This window comes from Ctenocephalides felis, unplaced genomic scaffold (assembly GCF_003426905.1).
Source record: "Ctenocephalides felis isolate EL2017-DRISC unplaced genomic scaffold, ASM342690v1 CF-g0.4_SCAFFOLD_01170, whole genome shotgun sequence".
In the NCBI taxonomy this organism is placed as follows: Eukaryota; Metazoa; Arthropoda; class Insecta; order Siphonaptera; family Pulicidae; genus Ctenocephalides; species Ctenocephalides felis.
The window spans coordinates 81,054,243-81,072,274 of NW_020537324.1; the positions used below are offsets into that span (position 1 = coordinate 81,054,243).

Below are 18,032 nucleotides of genomic sequence, written 5' to 3' on the forward strand. Positions count from 1 at the left end.
TTTACCAGAAAATCTGACTTGCCAGTTTTATTTTATTGTTTGACACCAAAATTGGAAAAAATGTAAAAGTAATTAATTTGACAATTTTGAAATGAAATTTTGCACAGTCCACGGTCGAAAATAAAGTATTATAGGTCTACGACAAATTGTTTAATTATAAATACTAATTCATTTTTTTTCAATTGCAATTCAAGTTTGTTTTCGCAAATAACTAGATTTGCTAATTTTATGTTTTCTCGACGTTTCAAATCATTCTGAATCGAATGAGACATTTAAGGAAAAAGTATGTGTGACCGGCTTTTGACCTTTCGTCGACGTTTTCTCAAAAACGGCTGAACCGATTTCAAAAATTTAAAAACCATTCGATGTATCTCGATAAGGATTAGAGTTTATCAGATTTGTGCGACGATCGGCCGAGCCGTTTCTTTGTAATTAGGAAAAAAGCGTACATTTTTTCGTTTTTTTTTTGCCCACAATTTTCAACCGATTTTCAAAAATTGAAAAACTGTTTGAAAGATATAGGTATACAAATTAATTTAATTTATTACAATTAAAGTGTGTTTGAAAAATATTATTTGAACATTGCATTGATCAATTTTACTAAAAGCAAATGAAATTTTATCTTCAAATAACCATATGAACATTCTACCTATAAAGCTTAACTCTTTCAACTCAGACGCCGTCACTCCAGCGGCAAAGTTGATGAAAATCTCGGAATTTGCGAATGGAAAGGGTTTATATAAATTTTTATGAATTGAGTTAATATTATGTATTTTTAAGGCAACTTGCCTTGAGGCAAAATGCCACTTACAACTAGTTGAAAAAACGTGCAGCATCCTTAGGTCCTACATCTAGTCGCGCATATCCTAAGCACCTATTCATACATTATTTTATTATTTTTATTTTTTATACATATCGAGATGTTTATGCAACTTGCCTTAAGGCAAAACGTCACTTATTCCTAGTTTATAATTAACAAAAAATATCTTTTGAAAATACTTTCTTAAAATCTCCCTTAGAAATACCTCTTAAAAATATCCTTTAAAAATATTCCTCAAAATATCTCTCAGAAATATCCCGTCGAAATATTTCTTAAAAATATTCTTTAAAAATATTACTGAAAAACATTCTTTAAAAATATTCCTTAAAAATATCTCTTAAAATATCCCTCCAAATATCCTTTAGAAATATCCTTCAAAAATATCCCTAAAAATATCTCTCGAAAATAATCCTCTGGCAACACTTTTGCAAGAACCTCATGCTCGTCCTTGTGCAAGCTGTCATACATAACCAAAATGTCCGCATGGCGTCGTTTTAACAAAACAGTGAGAATAAAAAGTGCGATTTTGTGTGAAATATAAAGCATCATTCAGAAATAATATGAAATTTATAATGTTTAATATGTGTAGAATATATTTTGATATAAGTTTAATGCGGATGTTAATTTTGAAGTGTTAATTCGTATTCGAAACTTTGACAGGTTTCGATTGTATCGTTAACAGAACATTGGGACTTGAAACATGTTTTAGATTATTTGAATTGGTTTGTACATTGTATTTAAATTGTTTTTAAGTTTTATTAAATGTTTTTCTATACATTTCGGAACAATTTCAAAGTTTATAGTGTTTTTGTAATTAAAACAAACATTTAGTGTTAGATGATTCAACGCAGAGACAGAAAATGGAGGTTAGTAACAAAATTTATATATTTTATATCCTTATTATTTTTTGTTGTGTGTGGTCTTTCATTATATTATGTCGAATGAATATTTTGACATAAATATTGTCACTTATAAATGTGTCACTTAAGAATTTAGCTAGAAATTTATATTAATTAATAATGTCGATCATGGTTTTGTAAGATTTGTTTTCCAACAAGAATATGTACAATTATTATTTAACAAAATAGAAGTCATAGTTTATGAGGAACTTCTCCTCAAAAACATTGGAAACCAAGTAGTTAATTTTTAGCTTTTTAAATTATAAGATTAGTGGTGCATAGCACCGTGCCTTAAGGCAAATTGCTGGAACTTTTCGTACAAAAGATTTAATTTTTTTTGAAAACATTGCAAAAAAAATAGATTTTTTTTCGAATCATGAAGTTCTTGAAAAAAATTTACTCTTGCAAAATTCGAATTTTTTATATTTAGAAATTTTGATTTTTTTTAAAAGCAATACGGAACTCATAGAAATGTAAACAAAATTTATACTTATTATTAAAATCTTTATAAAATATCTGATAATTTTAATTGCATATGTCTAATGATCATTTTTGTGCGCCAGATGGCATTTTTTTTTACTATTCGCATTGGATCTCCAAAGCCGCTGGACCTGTCTTTTGAAAAACTTGATCATTTCGTCAATATAAATAAAAACATTTTTTGAATCATTCAAATCGGACGATCCTTGGTTATCGGTTTTCCTTGTTAACAAAAAAAGGTACTATATATGTATACAAAATTATATTGATCGCCATATGGATTAACACTCGTATCATAAAAAATGTTTTGAGTCTATCTCAAATCTTTTTTAATGCTAATCGCTCTTGTTCTGTTTACTTAAATTTATGGGTCAATTCTGCCGTAACAGAGCCCATAAAGTAGCGTTGTCATGGCAACGCTGTCTTATGCTTGTTTTTGGTAGTAAAAATTATGAAAATATCTATCTATTTCCCGTGCGATCAGGCGTATTTTACATATAAACAAAGCAAGGTAGAATGTTGTGATAACAGAATTCTAGATGGTATCATAGCATTCTTTTTTACTTGTTTATAAGTAAAATACGCCTGATCGCACAACAAATAGATAGACATTTTCATGATTTTTACTACCAAGAACACGAAGCATAAGAGAGCGTCGTCATAACAACGCTATTTTATGAGCTCTGTTACGGCAGAATTGCCTCATTAATATCTGTATTTATTCAACTACTTACTCTTCAGTGTTCATATCGGCTTTGACTTTAAAATCTCTGGGTTTCCTAAAATCGCATTCGACGGTGAAAGCCGCGTCTCCTGGTGTCACCAGGTCCGGATCGTGCTGGACGACCACGACGTTCGAATAAACTTCGCCATCCTAAAATGGATATAAATAGAATCAAATAAAAAATAGAATTAAGAGAAATTCATAAATATATCTGTTGTGTATTGTATTTTTTATCTTCTTACCCTGTTAGTTTGACAATCGTCTAAAGGAAAAGTCATGGACAAGGCCCTCGAGCCTTTGCCTCGACCAAAACAGGGACCCCTTTGTGTATGGAAACTTCCACGTGTGTACATTACACCTGTGAAATTTTCTTCAGTCTCTAATTTAACCTGGAAATAAAACAAATTTAATATTAGTTGTAAAAAACTCATATTTGAAACTTTTTAACGCCATTGACTGCCAAGGAGTTCAACTTTTTAATTTAATTCAAGTAAATAATTCAATAAATTAAAATGGAAATTATTGTGAAGATTCTTCGAATGCCCATAATCCCGACAGATACTGCATTTTAATTTAAAATATGTATTGCAATTCCTATTTTAACGCCATTGACGACTTTTTAATTCAATACAAGTACGTATTAAAAATTTAAGTGATCGTCAGTTTCAATTTTTTTTTAATTTCAAAGTTTCTGAATCGATATCTAATTTAGTTGAGAAATGTAACAATCGTAACTAATAATAATAATTAACAGCATGTAAGAAATAGTTGATACAACTTTTATTCGACCGTTCCCATTTTTTTTATTTTTTTTTTTATTTCCCGTATTTTTTGTTTAGTCTCTTGTTAGCCAAAAAGTGGAAAATCAAATTTAATATAAATTTTAAGTATACTCACGTGCATTGTGTTGGGGCCACATTTCAGATGCACTTTTTGCAATCCCTCTGTACTGGGTTCTATTAAATCCATGGATTCGCTTAAATCTTCTTTCCATAATTCTGAAATTATATACATTGATACTTTACATGTTATATAAATACTATTACACTATTACGCGGTGCATGTGTTCCGTGTAATACGGCAACCGCGCTATAAGAAACTCGGTTTGAACCGAGATAAATGCGACAAATGAGAGTTATAAATTGTTTTTGTTGAACTGAAAAGTATATCAAAAGATGGGAAAAATTATATTTTACTGACTTCAACAAACATTACTTGTATCAGTTATATCATGGCCAATTTCATAGCCATTCATACACATATACCTAACTGACTTCCACTAAAAACCGATACATTCAAATATTACTAACCTAACCCCTTTTAAATTTGAATGCTATATCTGTCGTGATTTTGGGCATTCGAGGAATCTTCACAATAATTTCCATTTTAATTTAATGAATTTTCTTAAAGCAAAACATTCGAGTCAAACATTTTATTTAAAGAATTAAAAGATCCCTGATTAATAAATGTAATCATACAAGTTGAACTTGTAAGATATAAAATCAGTAGAAGTTTGTAGTAATAGACTTAGGGACCGATTCTATCGCGTAACAGACAAATGTTATGGCAAGGCCATGTTATGAAGAACTTTCCATAGTAAATTTGACAAAAGCTATGTGGTTGCTGTGCAATCAGGCGTCGGATAGAAAATCTAACCCAAAAACCGCACAAATGTTTAAAAAAACTATCATTGATAACAGGGTCTTTATGACTCAGCTTCATAACATACGAGTGACGTTCCAGTTTATGTGTAAAACGCCTGAATGCACAGCAAATGCATGGCATTTTGACAATATTCAGTATGATTCAGTAGCATAATGTATGCAAGTTGGAGCGTAACGTGGCCTTGCCATAACATTTGTATGTTGTGTGGCAAAATCAGCCCATTAATAGCAGTATATAAATAATTTTCATTGAATTGAAGAGTTTATTATAAATGAACCCTCTAGACTACTTTCTAGCAATTTTTTTTCAACAGCAGATTTTTTTTTAAAGAGACAAATATTTTCATATTTCCGCCTTATAGAAGGACTGCTGTGATATAAAAGTAATAAGTGATAATTATAACTTTATTACAGATGATGAGTAGGAGTCAATCACAGGAGTAATATAATATCCAATTTATTATCCGACGTCTCATATTCTTAATTGCACGCTTTTAAGTCGAGTTCATTATAATTAGGAAATTTATTTTCACTTTTATGAGTTTTCTCGGGAAATTTATAGGAAATTGTACTGAAATTACTCGCGGAATAACACAGGAGTGGTTATGGTTATCTAACTCTGATTTTGAATGAATCTTACAATATTATAGACTTATGTATAATAATTTTATCGCTCGAATCAATGGACCGATTCTGCCGCATAACAGAAAAATGTTATGGCAAGGCCATGTTACGTTTTAACTTCCTTACATTATGCTACTGAGTCATATCGAATACTGTCAAATTGTCATGTGTTTGCTGTGTCACTCGTATGTTATGAAGCTGGGTCAGAAAGACCATGTTATCTAACTATGATGCGGTTTTTAGGTTACGTTTTCTGTCTGACAACCTGAGAAAATCGCCTGACTGCACAGCAACCACTTGACTTTATATTTAGTATGGAAAGTTCTTCATAACATGACCTTGCCATAACATTTTTCTGTTATGCGGCAGAATCGGTTCCTAAGTCTATTCCTAAATTCTCCAACTATTTCTACAAACTTGTACTTAATATATATCTTAGTCTTACAAGTTCATCTTATAATTCTTTAAATTAAATGTTTGACCTAAATCTTTTGCTTTAAGATAATTTAATAAATTAAAAAGAAAATTATTGTGAAGATGTCCTCATTCTTCGAATGCCCATAATTCCGACAGATACAGCATTTTAATTTAAAATTTTGCAATTCCTATTTGGATTAGAATTTGCAATCATGATCGATGAAGCTTAAGGTCAACTTTTAGATTTGTGTATTTAGATTTAGATACGGATTGCTTTTTGTACGGTAAACAAAAAACTATTATGTGTCTAAAAATATGGCAAATTCAAACTTTTGCTTAATTTAACATAAAACTGGTAGATTTACCTTCTTCACATGCTCAGCCTTGCTATTTCCATTCATTACGTGAGGATTAATAGACTAATTTAGAGGGAGAGGTGTTTGTCAAAAAATCACCAAATTTTACTTGGGGGTGGGAGTAATTTAAAAAAAAAATCAAAACATTTTCAAAAAAAAAAATCGAAAATTTTACACTTTTCTTATGATGTTCGGTGTGAGGGGGTAATTTTGAATATCATCACGTATTATCAAGGGGCAGGGGGGACAAAAATCCTTAAAAAATCGATCACGTGATCATTGGACGCCTCCTCATTGCGAATTCCAATTAATCGAATACTTATTGCGTTTTGATTTTGCTTGAACAAATCAGATAACATAAATGTATAGTAATAATATGTAATTTTAACATTTATATTTTCACAAATCATTCAATATCAATTATAATATATATATATATATATATATATATATATATATATATATATATTACAATATTTACAGTTAGTATTACTTTAGTTAGTAGTATTAGTTTAGTTATATATTACAATCAATTTACATTAGGGGAAGAAATTTTGAAGGATTTTTGATAAGAGACTAGATGGTCTGGTAAACTTTTAATTACTTGTACATGTTTCTTTAGATCTTGTAATTATTGATATTTTTACTGGTGTGTGTTCCAAAGTTGTTATTTATGCTATCAGCCGAATATTTTTATTAAATTGTGTCTAAAATTACGCTTTTACAAAAAAAAAAAAAATTAAAAATGTAAAGTTTCTACATGGTTTTGATGTAATTCTTCACCTTTTCCTCAATCTCTGGATTAGCATTTGATAGTTTAAGATTAAAAGTGGCCAAATCGGTTCAGCCGTTATCGGTTACATAATATCGGGCCCGATTTTTATATACAAGAAGATATATATATATATATATATATATATATATATATTATCTGTACGTGTCTGTTTTCTGTTTAAACCTAATGCAAGAATGGATGTTTTCGTTAATTACTTAATGTCTAGGGGTTTAAAGGAGAAACTAAATTCTTAATGAACAGTACCACCAACACCGCCCTCGCCCTTATATTTGCTGCTTAGCTGCTTAAATACATCCTTATCTATTATACAACCTTGAAAAGGCCGCCAAATGCGAATTATTCGCATTTGGCATACACAATGACAGGGGAGATGAACCTAAAGAGATTCAATATTGTCAAGCTGAAAATTTAACCAAAATCTATCCCTGTTTTGAATCAACTTCTTATGGTGTTAGTAAGACAATTTTAGTTAATAATATTCTCTAATGAGGCAATTCTGCCGTAACAGAATTGTCGTGACAACGCTATTTTAATGTTTACTAGCTGACCCGGCAAACGTTGTTTTGCTAAGTAAGGTATATTCTAAACAATTTCTAGAGAAACAAAAATATTAATACTTTAAGTGTATAAGTATGTGTTATTTAAATGCTATATACAATGAGATATTATAAGACAATAAAGCCCATTAGTTTGTCTATATTTTGTCAATACAATCAAACTGGAAGATTTATACACTTTCTATAGAAAACATGGTATAATCCAATTCAAGTCATTTTTAGTCTTTCGACTTATTGATTACGTTTCAAGTTTTTCAGATTCTTTTTTGATTCAGGATTTTGTATATAATTGTAAATAATACTAGTGACCTTATACAAAAATTTCAAATTTCTGCGAGGAGAGATAGAAAATGAATTAAACATTCCTTCTTTGACTTGCTTTTTGGAAAGTTTCAAGTAACATTCGATGAATTAAAGTAAATTTAACCAAAAGTATATATGTAGAGCAGGGCGAGACACAAAGGTCCAATTTGACTTGAGCAAATATAAACTATATTGAGAAAATCATAACATTATATCACAACAAATAACACATATCAAACGAACAATTATCTGAGTTCAGTAAACTGCCTTCTACTTCATCATTGTAGAAATTGTTTTTTTAATGTCTTTCAAAAATTTGTTATCTAGACCTTTTTATCCTATATGCGGGGTAACTTGTAACGGGCAGGTGGCAAAAAGTTTAAAGCCTTATTATAATTTTAAAGGTATTTTACAAAATAATTACATTTTTAACTAATGCTAAAACTACCAACGGAAGAAAATACTTTTATTATGGATTTTCAAAGATTACCGTTTATCTCCCCCATTTCAAAGATTATCGTTTTCAAATCAAGTTTGTAGCTGGCTATACATATTTTTTCCTCTACTTTCAAATATTGTTGTTAAACAATGCTTAACTTTACTGATTTTTGGCACATCGGTGGTGGACCTTTTCAATCCCGGACCTTCATATATTACTATCTATTCTGCGATAAATTCTGGGAAATTATAACTGGAAAAATGTTATTCGACAAATTAGGTTCTGAATTCAAATAAGATAAATAAAAAATAATATAACCTAGAAAATGTTTTATAAATAGCAATGAGTATATAATTATACAAATGAGATCTTACAGAGCACCGTGTTTGAGAAAAATATGCAAAAAGTGCATTTTCATATTAACATTTCAAAAAAGTTTATATTTTGAGTCTCTAGTAACACTTGCGGCCCGTTTACTAACGTTTTTGTATATAAATAAAGCTACAAACAAAACTACTTACTACAAATTTATCATAAATAAATAATATTTGCGTAAAACATCCTATTAAACGTAATTGAACATCATCTGTCAAAAGCGTTTGACATTTCACGAAATTGCCATCCGCCCATTGTTTTATTTAAATTACGCTTCTACAAAAATTTTCAAATTAAAAATGTGAAGTTTCTACGCGGATTTGAAATAATTTCTCACCTTTTGGACTTTCTCTGGATTGGCACGAATTTTTCAAGACTAAGACTGGCCAAATCGATTCATCCGTTTTCGAGTTTTATTCGGACATTTGAAAGAGAGCTCCATTTTTATATATAAGAAGATTAGTAGCAAAATTGTGAAAATGTGCAATCAGGCGAATTTTATTTATAAACAAAGCAAGGGAGGATGTTATGATAACAGAATTCTAGATAGTGCAGTTATAGCAAGATTCTTCCTTGCTATTTTTTATAATTTTTGTTATACTGATTTTTTCAAGTGCGATTTTTCTACGACACTTGCAGATGAACATTAAACTAGTGGTGCATGAAATCGTGCCTTTTAAGGCAAATTCTTGGAACTACCCGTACAAAAAATTATTTTTTAAAAAAAAACTTTAAATTCTTAGAAAACTTTAAAAATTTGATTCTCGAGAATTTTGAAATTTTTGTGAAAAATTGAATTTTTGAAACCAAAATAGTTTTTTTTTAAAAAAAAACTTTAAAATTTTTAGAAAACTTTGAAAAAAATAGGTTTTTAAGAATTTAGAAATTTTTGAAAAAAAAAAAAGATTTTTTAAAATCATTGTTATTTCGAAATTGAATTGTACTTTTGGAAACCTGCTAAGATTTTCAACCCCTGTCTTATAAATTTAACAAGGATTACGCAGGATATATATATATATATATATATATACATATATATATGTGTGTGTTTGTGTGTGTGTGTGTGTACCACGAGTATAACTCCTAAATATTATATGAATCAACATTGGAATGAAATGTTTTGATTCACTCTTCGTGTAAACATGTTTTTCCGCGCTTTTCTGTTTACTTCAAAAATTTTGCAAAGAAAAATAGTTTACCAGAAATTCTTAACTTTTGAATTCTTGTATTAACTTGGGGATGGTTATATAATGGAGCGAATTAATTGTTCTTCGGACTTTCTGACTAGACAATTTTTTTTTATTATTTTCTTATACATTACAATCTGTGTAAATAGAAAGACATTGAGTAATTAGTTTGACAAATAACATAAAATTCAAAAACCCAGTGGTATTCACATTTTATTAATGTACTAAATTATATCTTAATTAAATTTTGATATAGGCTAGACGAAGGTGTATAAAAAATAAAAAATAAAATAAAATATACGAGTAAACGATTATTAATCAAATCTTTTCTTATAGTTTTTAGTAATATTTGAAATTAAAATTAATATTCCCAAATAATAAATTTGAACTAATGTTGCTTAGAAACTGAAACATCAAATGAAAATTAATACTAATATTATTATATTAAAATTACTTACCGCTTTTCACGAATAAATTTTGCTTGCATATAAAAATCAGGAAGAACAAACGTAGTAGGTTTAACATTTTTGTCTATTAATTTATAAATATATATTAAATATAACAATATAAATTAATAATTTTATTTATAACTTTATATTACTTAGAACTGTTTAAATTATATTTGAGTCACGCGTTAATAAAATTTAACATAATAATTTATAAAAATTTTCATTTCTGTTAAATTTGCATTTAATATTTATTTAAGTAGTGGCAAAGTTTTTGTCAAAGTATTTGAAGAATTTAAAAAATTAACAAAAAATAGATTAAATTTGTATCTATAGTATATTTTTAAATATTTAATAATTTATTAACTTTTTTATAAAAATGATAGTAAGACTTAATAAAAATTGACTTAGTTTTTTGTAAACAGTAACAAAATTCTTTACTTTAACACTCTTAAACTTTGTTATTAATTTTCTAAAAATCTTATTAATTTTACTGTTTTAACAATTTTAACGATTTTGGGTTTGTATAAACATTATTTTAATATTAGTAATTTTTTTATTGGTTGTGATTTTTTTTTTCAAACAATATTGTCTAGCACGTGTTTCTTGTCTTTTAACTTTTCTTCTCGTCGAGAAAGAAGAAGTTATATATTAGTTGTTCTTGATGTGGCAATGAACCCACAACTGAGCGGTCAAACCTGTCCTCTCCATTATATATACACACGTGAAATAATTGTTAATTGAAATATAACAGAGGTTAAAAACATTTATATCTTCTCATATATAAAAGTGGAGCTCGATAAAATGATTCGATAAAACTCGAAAACGGCTATACCGATTTGGCCAGTCTTAGTCTTGAAAAATTAGTGCCAATCCAGAGAAGGTCGGAAAGGTGAGATATTATTTCAGAATCGCGTAGAAACTTTACATTTTTAATCTGAAAATTTTTGTAGAAGCGTAATTTGAATAAAACAATGAACGGTGGCTAATACGTGAAATGTCAAACGTTTTTGACAGATGTTGTGCAATTACGTTTAATATGATGTTTTACGTGAATATTATTTAATTATGATTAAATTGTAGTAAGTAGTTTGTTTGTAGTTTTATTTATATACAAAAACGTTAGTAAACGGGCCGCAAGTATTACTAGAAACTCAAAATATCAATTTTCTTGAAATGTTAATATGAAAATTCACTTTTTGGCATATTTTTCTCAAACACGGTGCTCTGAAAGACCTCATTTGTATAATTATATACTCATTGGTATTTTTAAAACATTTTCTAGGTTATATTATTTTTTATTTATGTTATTTAAATTCAGAACCTGAATTTGGAATCGTACAAAGTCGACATTTTGTCGAATTACTGATATTTCGAGTTATAACAGACAGCAATTTAAATAAGAAGATTTGGCTGAGTTTTTTATGTAACTTCGGTTGGGGTAAAAAGGACTAACTGACCTTTATCCTGGCAAAGGTTTGTCGTGCCAGCTAGTATATATATGAAAAATGGATATATGTATGTGTGTGTGTGTTGTCTTAGGCATTCAAAAACTATACATCCGATCTTCGTGAAAATTCGGGAAAATTTTGGTCCGGTACATTTCAGGACAGGTTTTTGCATATTTTGATTGAAACCAAGTAGTAGGGGTTGGTCGCTCCGAAGACTTTTTAATTTTTTTGGGTCAATTTAATTTTTTTTATTTTTTTTATGATGCGTATAAAAAAACAAATAACCCTCAATTTTAATCCTTTCACCACAAACCCTTATTTTATAAGAATTATTATAGTAATTACATCATTATTCACTGACATTTTTTCCGGCTGAAATTTGATTGAGATTTTCTGAGCTTATGAAAAAGCTTAATTTAAATTTAAATAAAAAAAAATTTCATCAAGGGTTACCAATACTTATTTCTTAATGTATTCAACTTTCTCATTTTTTTTTCAATTTGAGTTTGATTAATACATGGATGCATTCCTCAATTTTCACCTCCCTTCAACTCTTTTCTACTTTTTAAATCATTTTTAACTTGATCATAGAAGAAAAGTTATATAATCTTGTCTATGTATATAAAAAAAAATTTTTTTTGTGTAAATACAAACTAACTTCAGTGGTTCATACCATGAATAAATAAAATAATAATAATAATAAATATAAGAGTGAAAAAGTCTAACCTAATTAATTTTTGTTGCTTCTAATTGTATATACATAAGTTTTCTATATTAGTAAGGTACTCTCATTTTGCTTAACAAATTTAAATATCGCTTAAAAATAAATTTTGCACTAAATTTAACAATTTTGCTCGACTAGTAAATATGTTGTCACAAAATGATTTCTAGTAATTTACTCAATACATTAATCAGATTTATCTCTTTTATGTTATATATTTACCTAGAATTAAACCTGGTGGTAAATTTACGTGCTACAGTTGGTGGCGCACTCTATGGACTACGGTAAGAATTAAAATTGAAGTAATGGTAAAGTGATGATGTTGGCGATGTTTTTATACTTGTTCATTTATGACGATGATATAAATATTGATAAATAGTCGAAATATAAAATTATTGGTAATTTCAATTTGACATTTTTGACATTAGCATTTTGGACTCTCACTATTTTGGAGCATTCTTGAACATATGATTATATTTTTGGATACTATTTAATATAATCTAACATGTTTGAATATTGGTGATCATGTTTCAACATTTTTGATTATTCACCCACATTTTTTATCATTTTCCTAAATTATTCATCACGTTCAAACAAATTTGATTATTTTTTACAATTATCAATTTCTAACATATTTGATCATTTTCCTACATTTTTCATCATTTTCCGACATTTTTTATCATTTTTTCACATGTTTTACCACGTTTCATCATATTTGGTTATGTCAACATTTTTTATCAATTCGCCACATTTTTTACGATATTTGAACATTCTTGACCATTTTACCACTCAAGTTTTTTTGTGCATGGTACGGAACCCTAAGTTGTAAAAAAATTATTTGGATAATATTTTATAATATGAAAGCAAAATTAAGAAAACTTGACTTCTCATTTTATTCAGTTTATTTCTCAATGTACCAGTTTGTACCTGGTACTGTCGTTATCTCTGCTCTTGTAGTAGATTATAAACTATTAATTTGTTGTTATTATTTATTTATCAGTTTATTATTATTATTATTATTATTATTTTCAATGTTAGTGCTTTAATCGCGTGTGAGTGCACTGAACCTGAAACGAAAGGGAAATTAATGAAATTATTATTCAAACAAATAACATAGATTAATAACAATTATGAAATTGACTGTAATTTGTTAAAGGAATTATATATATATATATATATATATATATATATATATATATATATATATATATAGAAATTTGTGATACGAGTGGAACGAATATTAAATGTTAAATATGAACAATACAACACTCTGATTTTTAACACACACTTTATTTGGTAATTACAGACGTTTCGAGACCATGGTATGCTTCATCTTCAGTGTAATTTCAAAAACAGTTACTTATTTACTATACATTCTTTAATATTTTATTTAAATTGCATTTAATTTTTGATAATACAAAAAACACCAACTAGCACTTCCAAAGTATTAAAATGACACAATATTAAAACATGTGAATAAATACTGAAATATTTAAAACAATTCTTAAGTATCGAGATGAAAAGATGGGTAATATTCATACATTCATGTATACCTGTTTATCTATGTATTATTATAATATATGGAAAATTTAAGAATTATTTTATTGGTTAATAAAATATTGTGTTTAAGGTACGGAACCTTAAACTGAATATAAAATAATAATAATTTTTAATTATAATATTTCTGTCTAAAGGTTGAAAGTGAAAGCCTCGCTTTGAAAATATTTTTTTTGGTTGTTTAAATTTTTTGGTCTGAATATTATGTTGGGCAAAACCTTTCTTTTAATTTTATATACTTCAAACTTAATTTTTCTAGATAGTTTTTAGTATTTTTTTTAAATATTTCTTACACATTTCCTTCACATTTCTCAAAAATTTTAAAAATCTTCTAAATGTGGTCAACATTTTTGCAAACATTTTTTGTTATGCATATGCCAAAAGCAATTTTTTATGTTTACTTTAATCTAGTAATTTTTAAGATTTTTTAACACTTGATACATTAGCAAATATTTTTTTAATTATCGAAACTTATTAATTCATTTTTCCAAAAATATTCTTTGAGTGTTATTTTATTTCTTTCTTGCGTACTAAAGATTTTGGAAAATTTTCCTCCAGCTCTCCCACTATATATATATATCCATAATGAGCGCTTTTTCCTTTTAATTCTTTTACTCATTTCTGCATCAGATCTAATAATTATATAAACTGTTAAGAGAAAATTTTACACTTTCTATAACGACTCTTTACTTATTTATTAATCCACCAATGGATTAGGCAAAAGTGCGGCTCTGTTACTGAAATGAAGAAAAAATCAGTGAAACAATCTTGGATAATTATTTAAATATAGAAGACTTAAATTTAGGATATAAGGTTGATTTTCAAAAATAATTGAGAAGACTGAAAAAAATCAGTATATATTTATCAGGATTTATTTTGTAAATTGAGATTCAATGTTTTTTGTCTCAGTCAATTTTTTTCAAAAATGTCTAAATTTTCAAAAATCAAATTTTTCGAAGTATAAAAAAAGTTAAAGCTTTTTTAAAAAATTCAATATTTTCCTTTTTGCGATGCTATGCACTACTAGTTATACATTTATTTGGCCACCAATGATATGTTGCACTTATCTAATGCATAAAATGCAGCGAATTTTCTAATGTTCTCTTGAAATGATGGAGTTCAATGTAACGATCATCATTAGAAATTAGTTTTATGATGGAGAAAAAAATAAACATGTTTACTGACACTAATTACAACATTCGCTGATATTTATCATTGTAAAATGGTACATGTATATATATATATATATATATACATATATATATATATATATATATATATATAAAATTTAGATTTTTTTTGTTCGACATTGAGACATATTCTTGAGTGTTAATTTGCAGCCAAACGTCGAAATAAAAGAAAACATAAATAATAAACTTTTTATTTATACGTTTTGACACGGTTGTGTGTCATCATTCAGCAATAGTTTTTTTGAAATTTTTATAGTATCTAAAAGAATTTTTACAATGTTTAAAAAATTGTGTGTCAAAAATGTGTAAAAAATTGATACATACCACACCAGGAAAAATATCAAAAATATAAAAAATAACAATAAAAAAGTAAAAAAAAATAATTTTAAATTTAAACTAAAGATTTTTAAAACGCAAAGATGGTTTAAAAAGATAAATACAGATAAAGCAAATTTTCTGAGGCCAACACTCTTTTCCTTATGTAAAATAATAGGATTTTTGGTATTGAAAGTATGGTTTAAACTAAGGACATGTTCGGAAAACATTGTCTTATATTGATTTGGATTTTTCGAATTTTACTTACTCGTATATCTTCATCACTTACAGATTTTTTTTCAAATTTATGACCGTCAATGTAGTTTTTCGACTATAAATTGAATTTGTTTCTTGTTTGAAAATCATAAATGTCTAAATTATTTAGATTTTTTTACTAACAATTTAATATCGCAAAAATAAATACAATTTGTTATTATTGTTAATTCAAATCTAATATGATCTTTATGGAATAACGTTAAACATTAGAATATATCCGTTTACATTTTCCCAGTTATAATTTCCCAGAATTTATCGAAGAATAGATAGAAATATATGAAAGTTTGGGGTTAAAAAAGTCCACCACTAGCTGTAACCTTGATTCTCATGACACTGTTATCGGGAGATAAACGGTAATCTTTGAAAATCCATAATAAAAGTATTTTCTTCCGTTAGTAGTTTTTAGCATTAGTTAAAAATGTAATTATTTCAAATTCAAATCTAATATGATCTTTATGGAATAACGTTAAACATTAGAATATATCCGTTTTTTTTTCGAATTAGCCAAACAAATCTGATTTTTAGAACAGTCAGATTCCTTTTTTGATTTATGACTGATGTAATTATTCGACTACAAACCGTAATTTTGAATCTTTCTGGAATCTTGAGTAATTGAATACACATAGTGAGCTAAACAAATATAAGAAATTTTCAGAAACATTGACAGCTGTGATTTCACAGTGAAATTGCCAAAATTTTAATATTAATTGCGACGTATTATTTAATCGTGTCCATAACCTTTACTGAATATACATTGATTCAATCAAATTCAAAATCGGTTCAGTAGTTTTGAAGTTCATTCCGGACAATTGTGACACATCCTTTATATATAAAAAGTAATGTTTTTCAGCCAAGTCCATACATTTATTATCATCTCCTGTTATATGTTTGGCGATTGATTTTTTTCGACGTCCGTAGGTGGGTGGCTACAAATAAATATCTGGTCGCAATAAATTTTCAACGTTTAAACCTTTTACATATAGAGAAAGAAATGCTACTCCATTTCACCATGCCTATATATATATATATATATATATATATATATATATATATATTTCGCGCGCATTTTATTTATGTTTACTCCTTTCCCGTTTTACGGCTTTCGCTTTTATTACCAATATCAATTGAGTGCCAATAAGCTGATGGAGTTTGTTTCTTTTTTTTTACCAAAACGAACGACTCATATCATAACTCGTAATATTTTCTGCAAGCTATAAATACAATTATATATATCTTATATATAAAAATGTAGCTCTCGATCAAATGATTCGGTAAAACTCGAAAACGGCTAAACCGATTTGGCCAGTCTTAGTCTTGAAAAATTCGTGCCAATTTATGCCAGAGATGGTCGGAAAGGTGAGATATTATTTCAAAATCGCGTAGAAACTTTACATTTTTAATTTGAAAATTTTTGTAGAAGCGTATTTTGAATAAAACAATGAACGGTGGCTAATACGTGAAATGTCAAACGTTTTTGACAGATTATGTTCAATTACGTCATGATTAAATTGCAGTAAGTAGTTTTGCTTGTAGTTATACACCAAAACGTTAGTAAACGGACCGCAAGTGTCACTAGAGACTCAAAATATCAACTTTTTTTCGGCATATTTTTCTCAAACACGGTGCTCTGAAAGATCTCATTTGTATAATTATATACTCATTGGTAATTATAAAACATTTTCTAGGTTATATTATTTTCTATTCATATTATTTAAATTTAGAACCAAAATTTGGTATCGATCAAAGGGACATTTTGTCGTATAACATTTTCCCAGTTATAATTTCCCACAATTTATCGAAGAATAGATAGTAATATATGAAGGTCCGGGGTTAAAAAGATCCACCACCGATGTGTCAAAAATCAGTAAAGTTAAGCATTGTTTAACAACAATATTTGAAAGTAGAGGGAAAAAGATGTATAACCAGCTATCACCTTGATTTGAAAACGGTAATCTTTAAAATGGTTGAGATAAACGGTAATCTTTGAACATCCATAATAAAAGAGTTTTCTTCCGTTGGTATTTTTTAGCATTAGTTAAGAATGTAATTATTTTGTAAAATACCTTTAAAATTATAATAAGGCTTTAAAATTTTTTGCCACCTGCCCGTTTCAAGTTACCCCACCTATAGGGTAAAAAGGTCTAGATAACAAATTTTTGAAAGACATCAAAAAAGCACATTTCTTCAATGATGAAGTAGCTGGCAGTTTTACTGAACGTAGTCAAATAATTGTTCGTTTGAAATGTGTTATTTGTTGTGATATAATTGGTTTGATTTTTATAATATAATTAATATTTGCTCAAAGTTAAATTGGACTTTTGTGCCTCGCCCTGCTCTACATATATACTTTTTTATTAAATTTACTTTAATTCATCGAATGTTACTTGAAACTTTTCAAAAAGCAGGTCAAAGAAGAAATACTTAATTCATTTTCT

The 18,032-nt window shown here is 27.7% G+C and overlaps 1 protein-coding gene across 1 annotated transcript; it reads right to left on the minus strand.

The window, feature by feature from the left end:
- Positions 1–2,929: 2,929 nt before the first annotated feature.
- LOC113367761 lies at positions 2,930–4,184 on the minus strand. Its single transcript, XM_026609341.1, has 4 exons — positions 4,139–4,184; positions 3,821–3,921; positions 3,166–3,312; positions 2,930–3,073 (listed from the first exon to the last, which is right to left on the minus strand). The coding sequence occupies exons 1-4, from the start codon at positions 4,182–4,184 to the stop codon at positions 2,930–2,932; spliced, it is 438 nt and encodes a 145-aa protein (XP_026465126.1).
- Between the last annotated feature and the right edge of the window lie 13,848 nt (positions 4,185–18,032).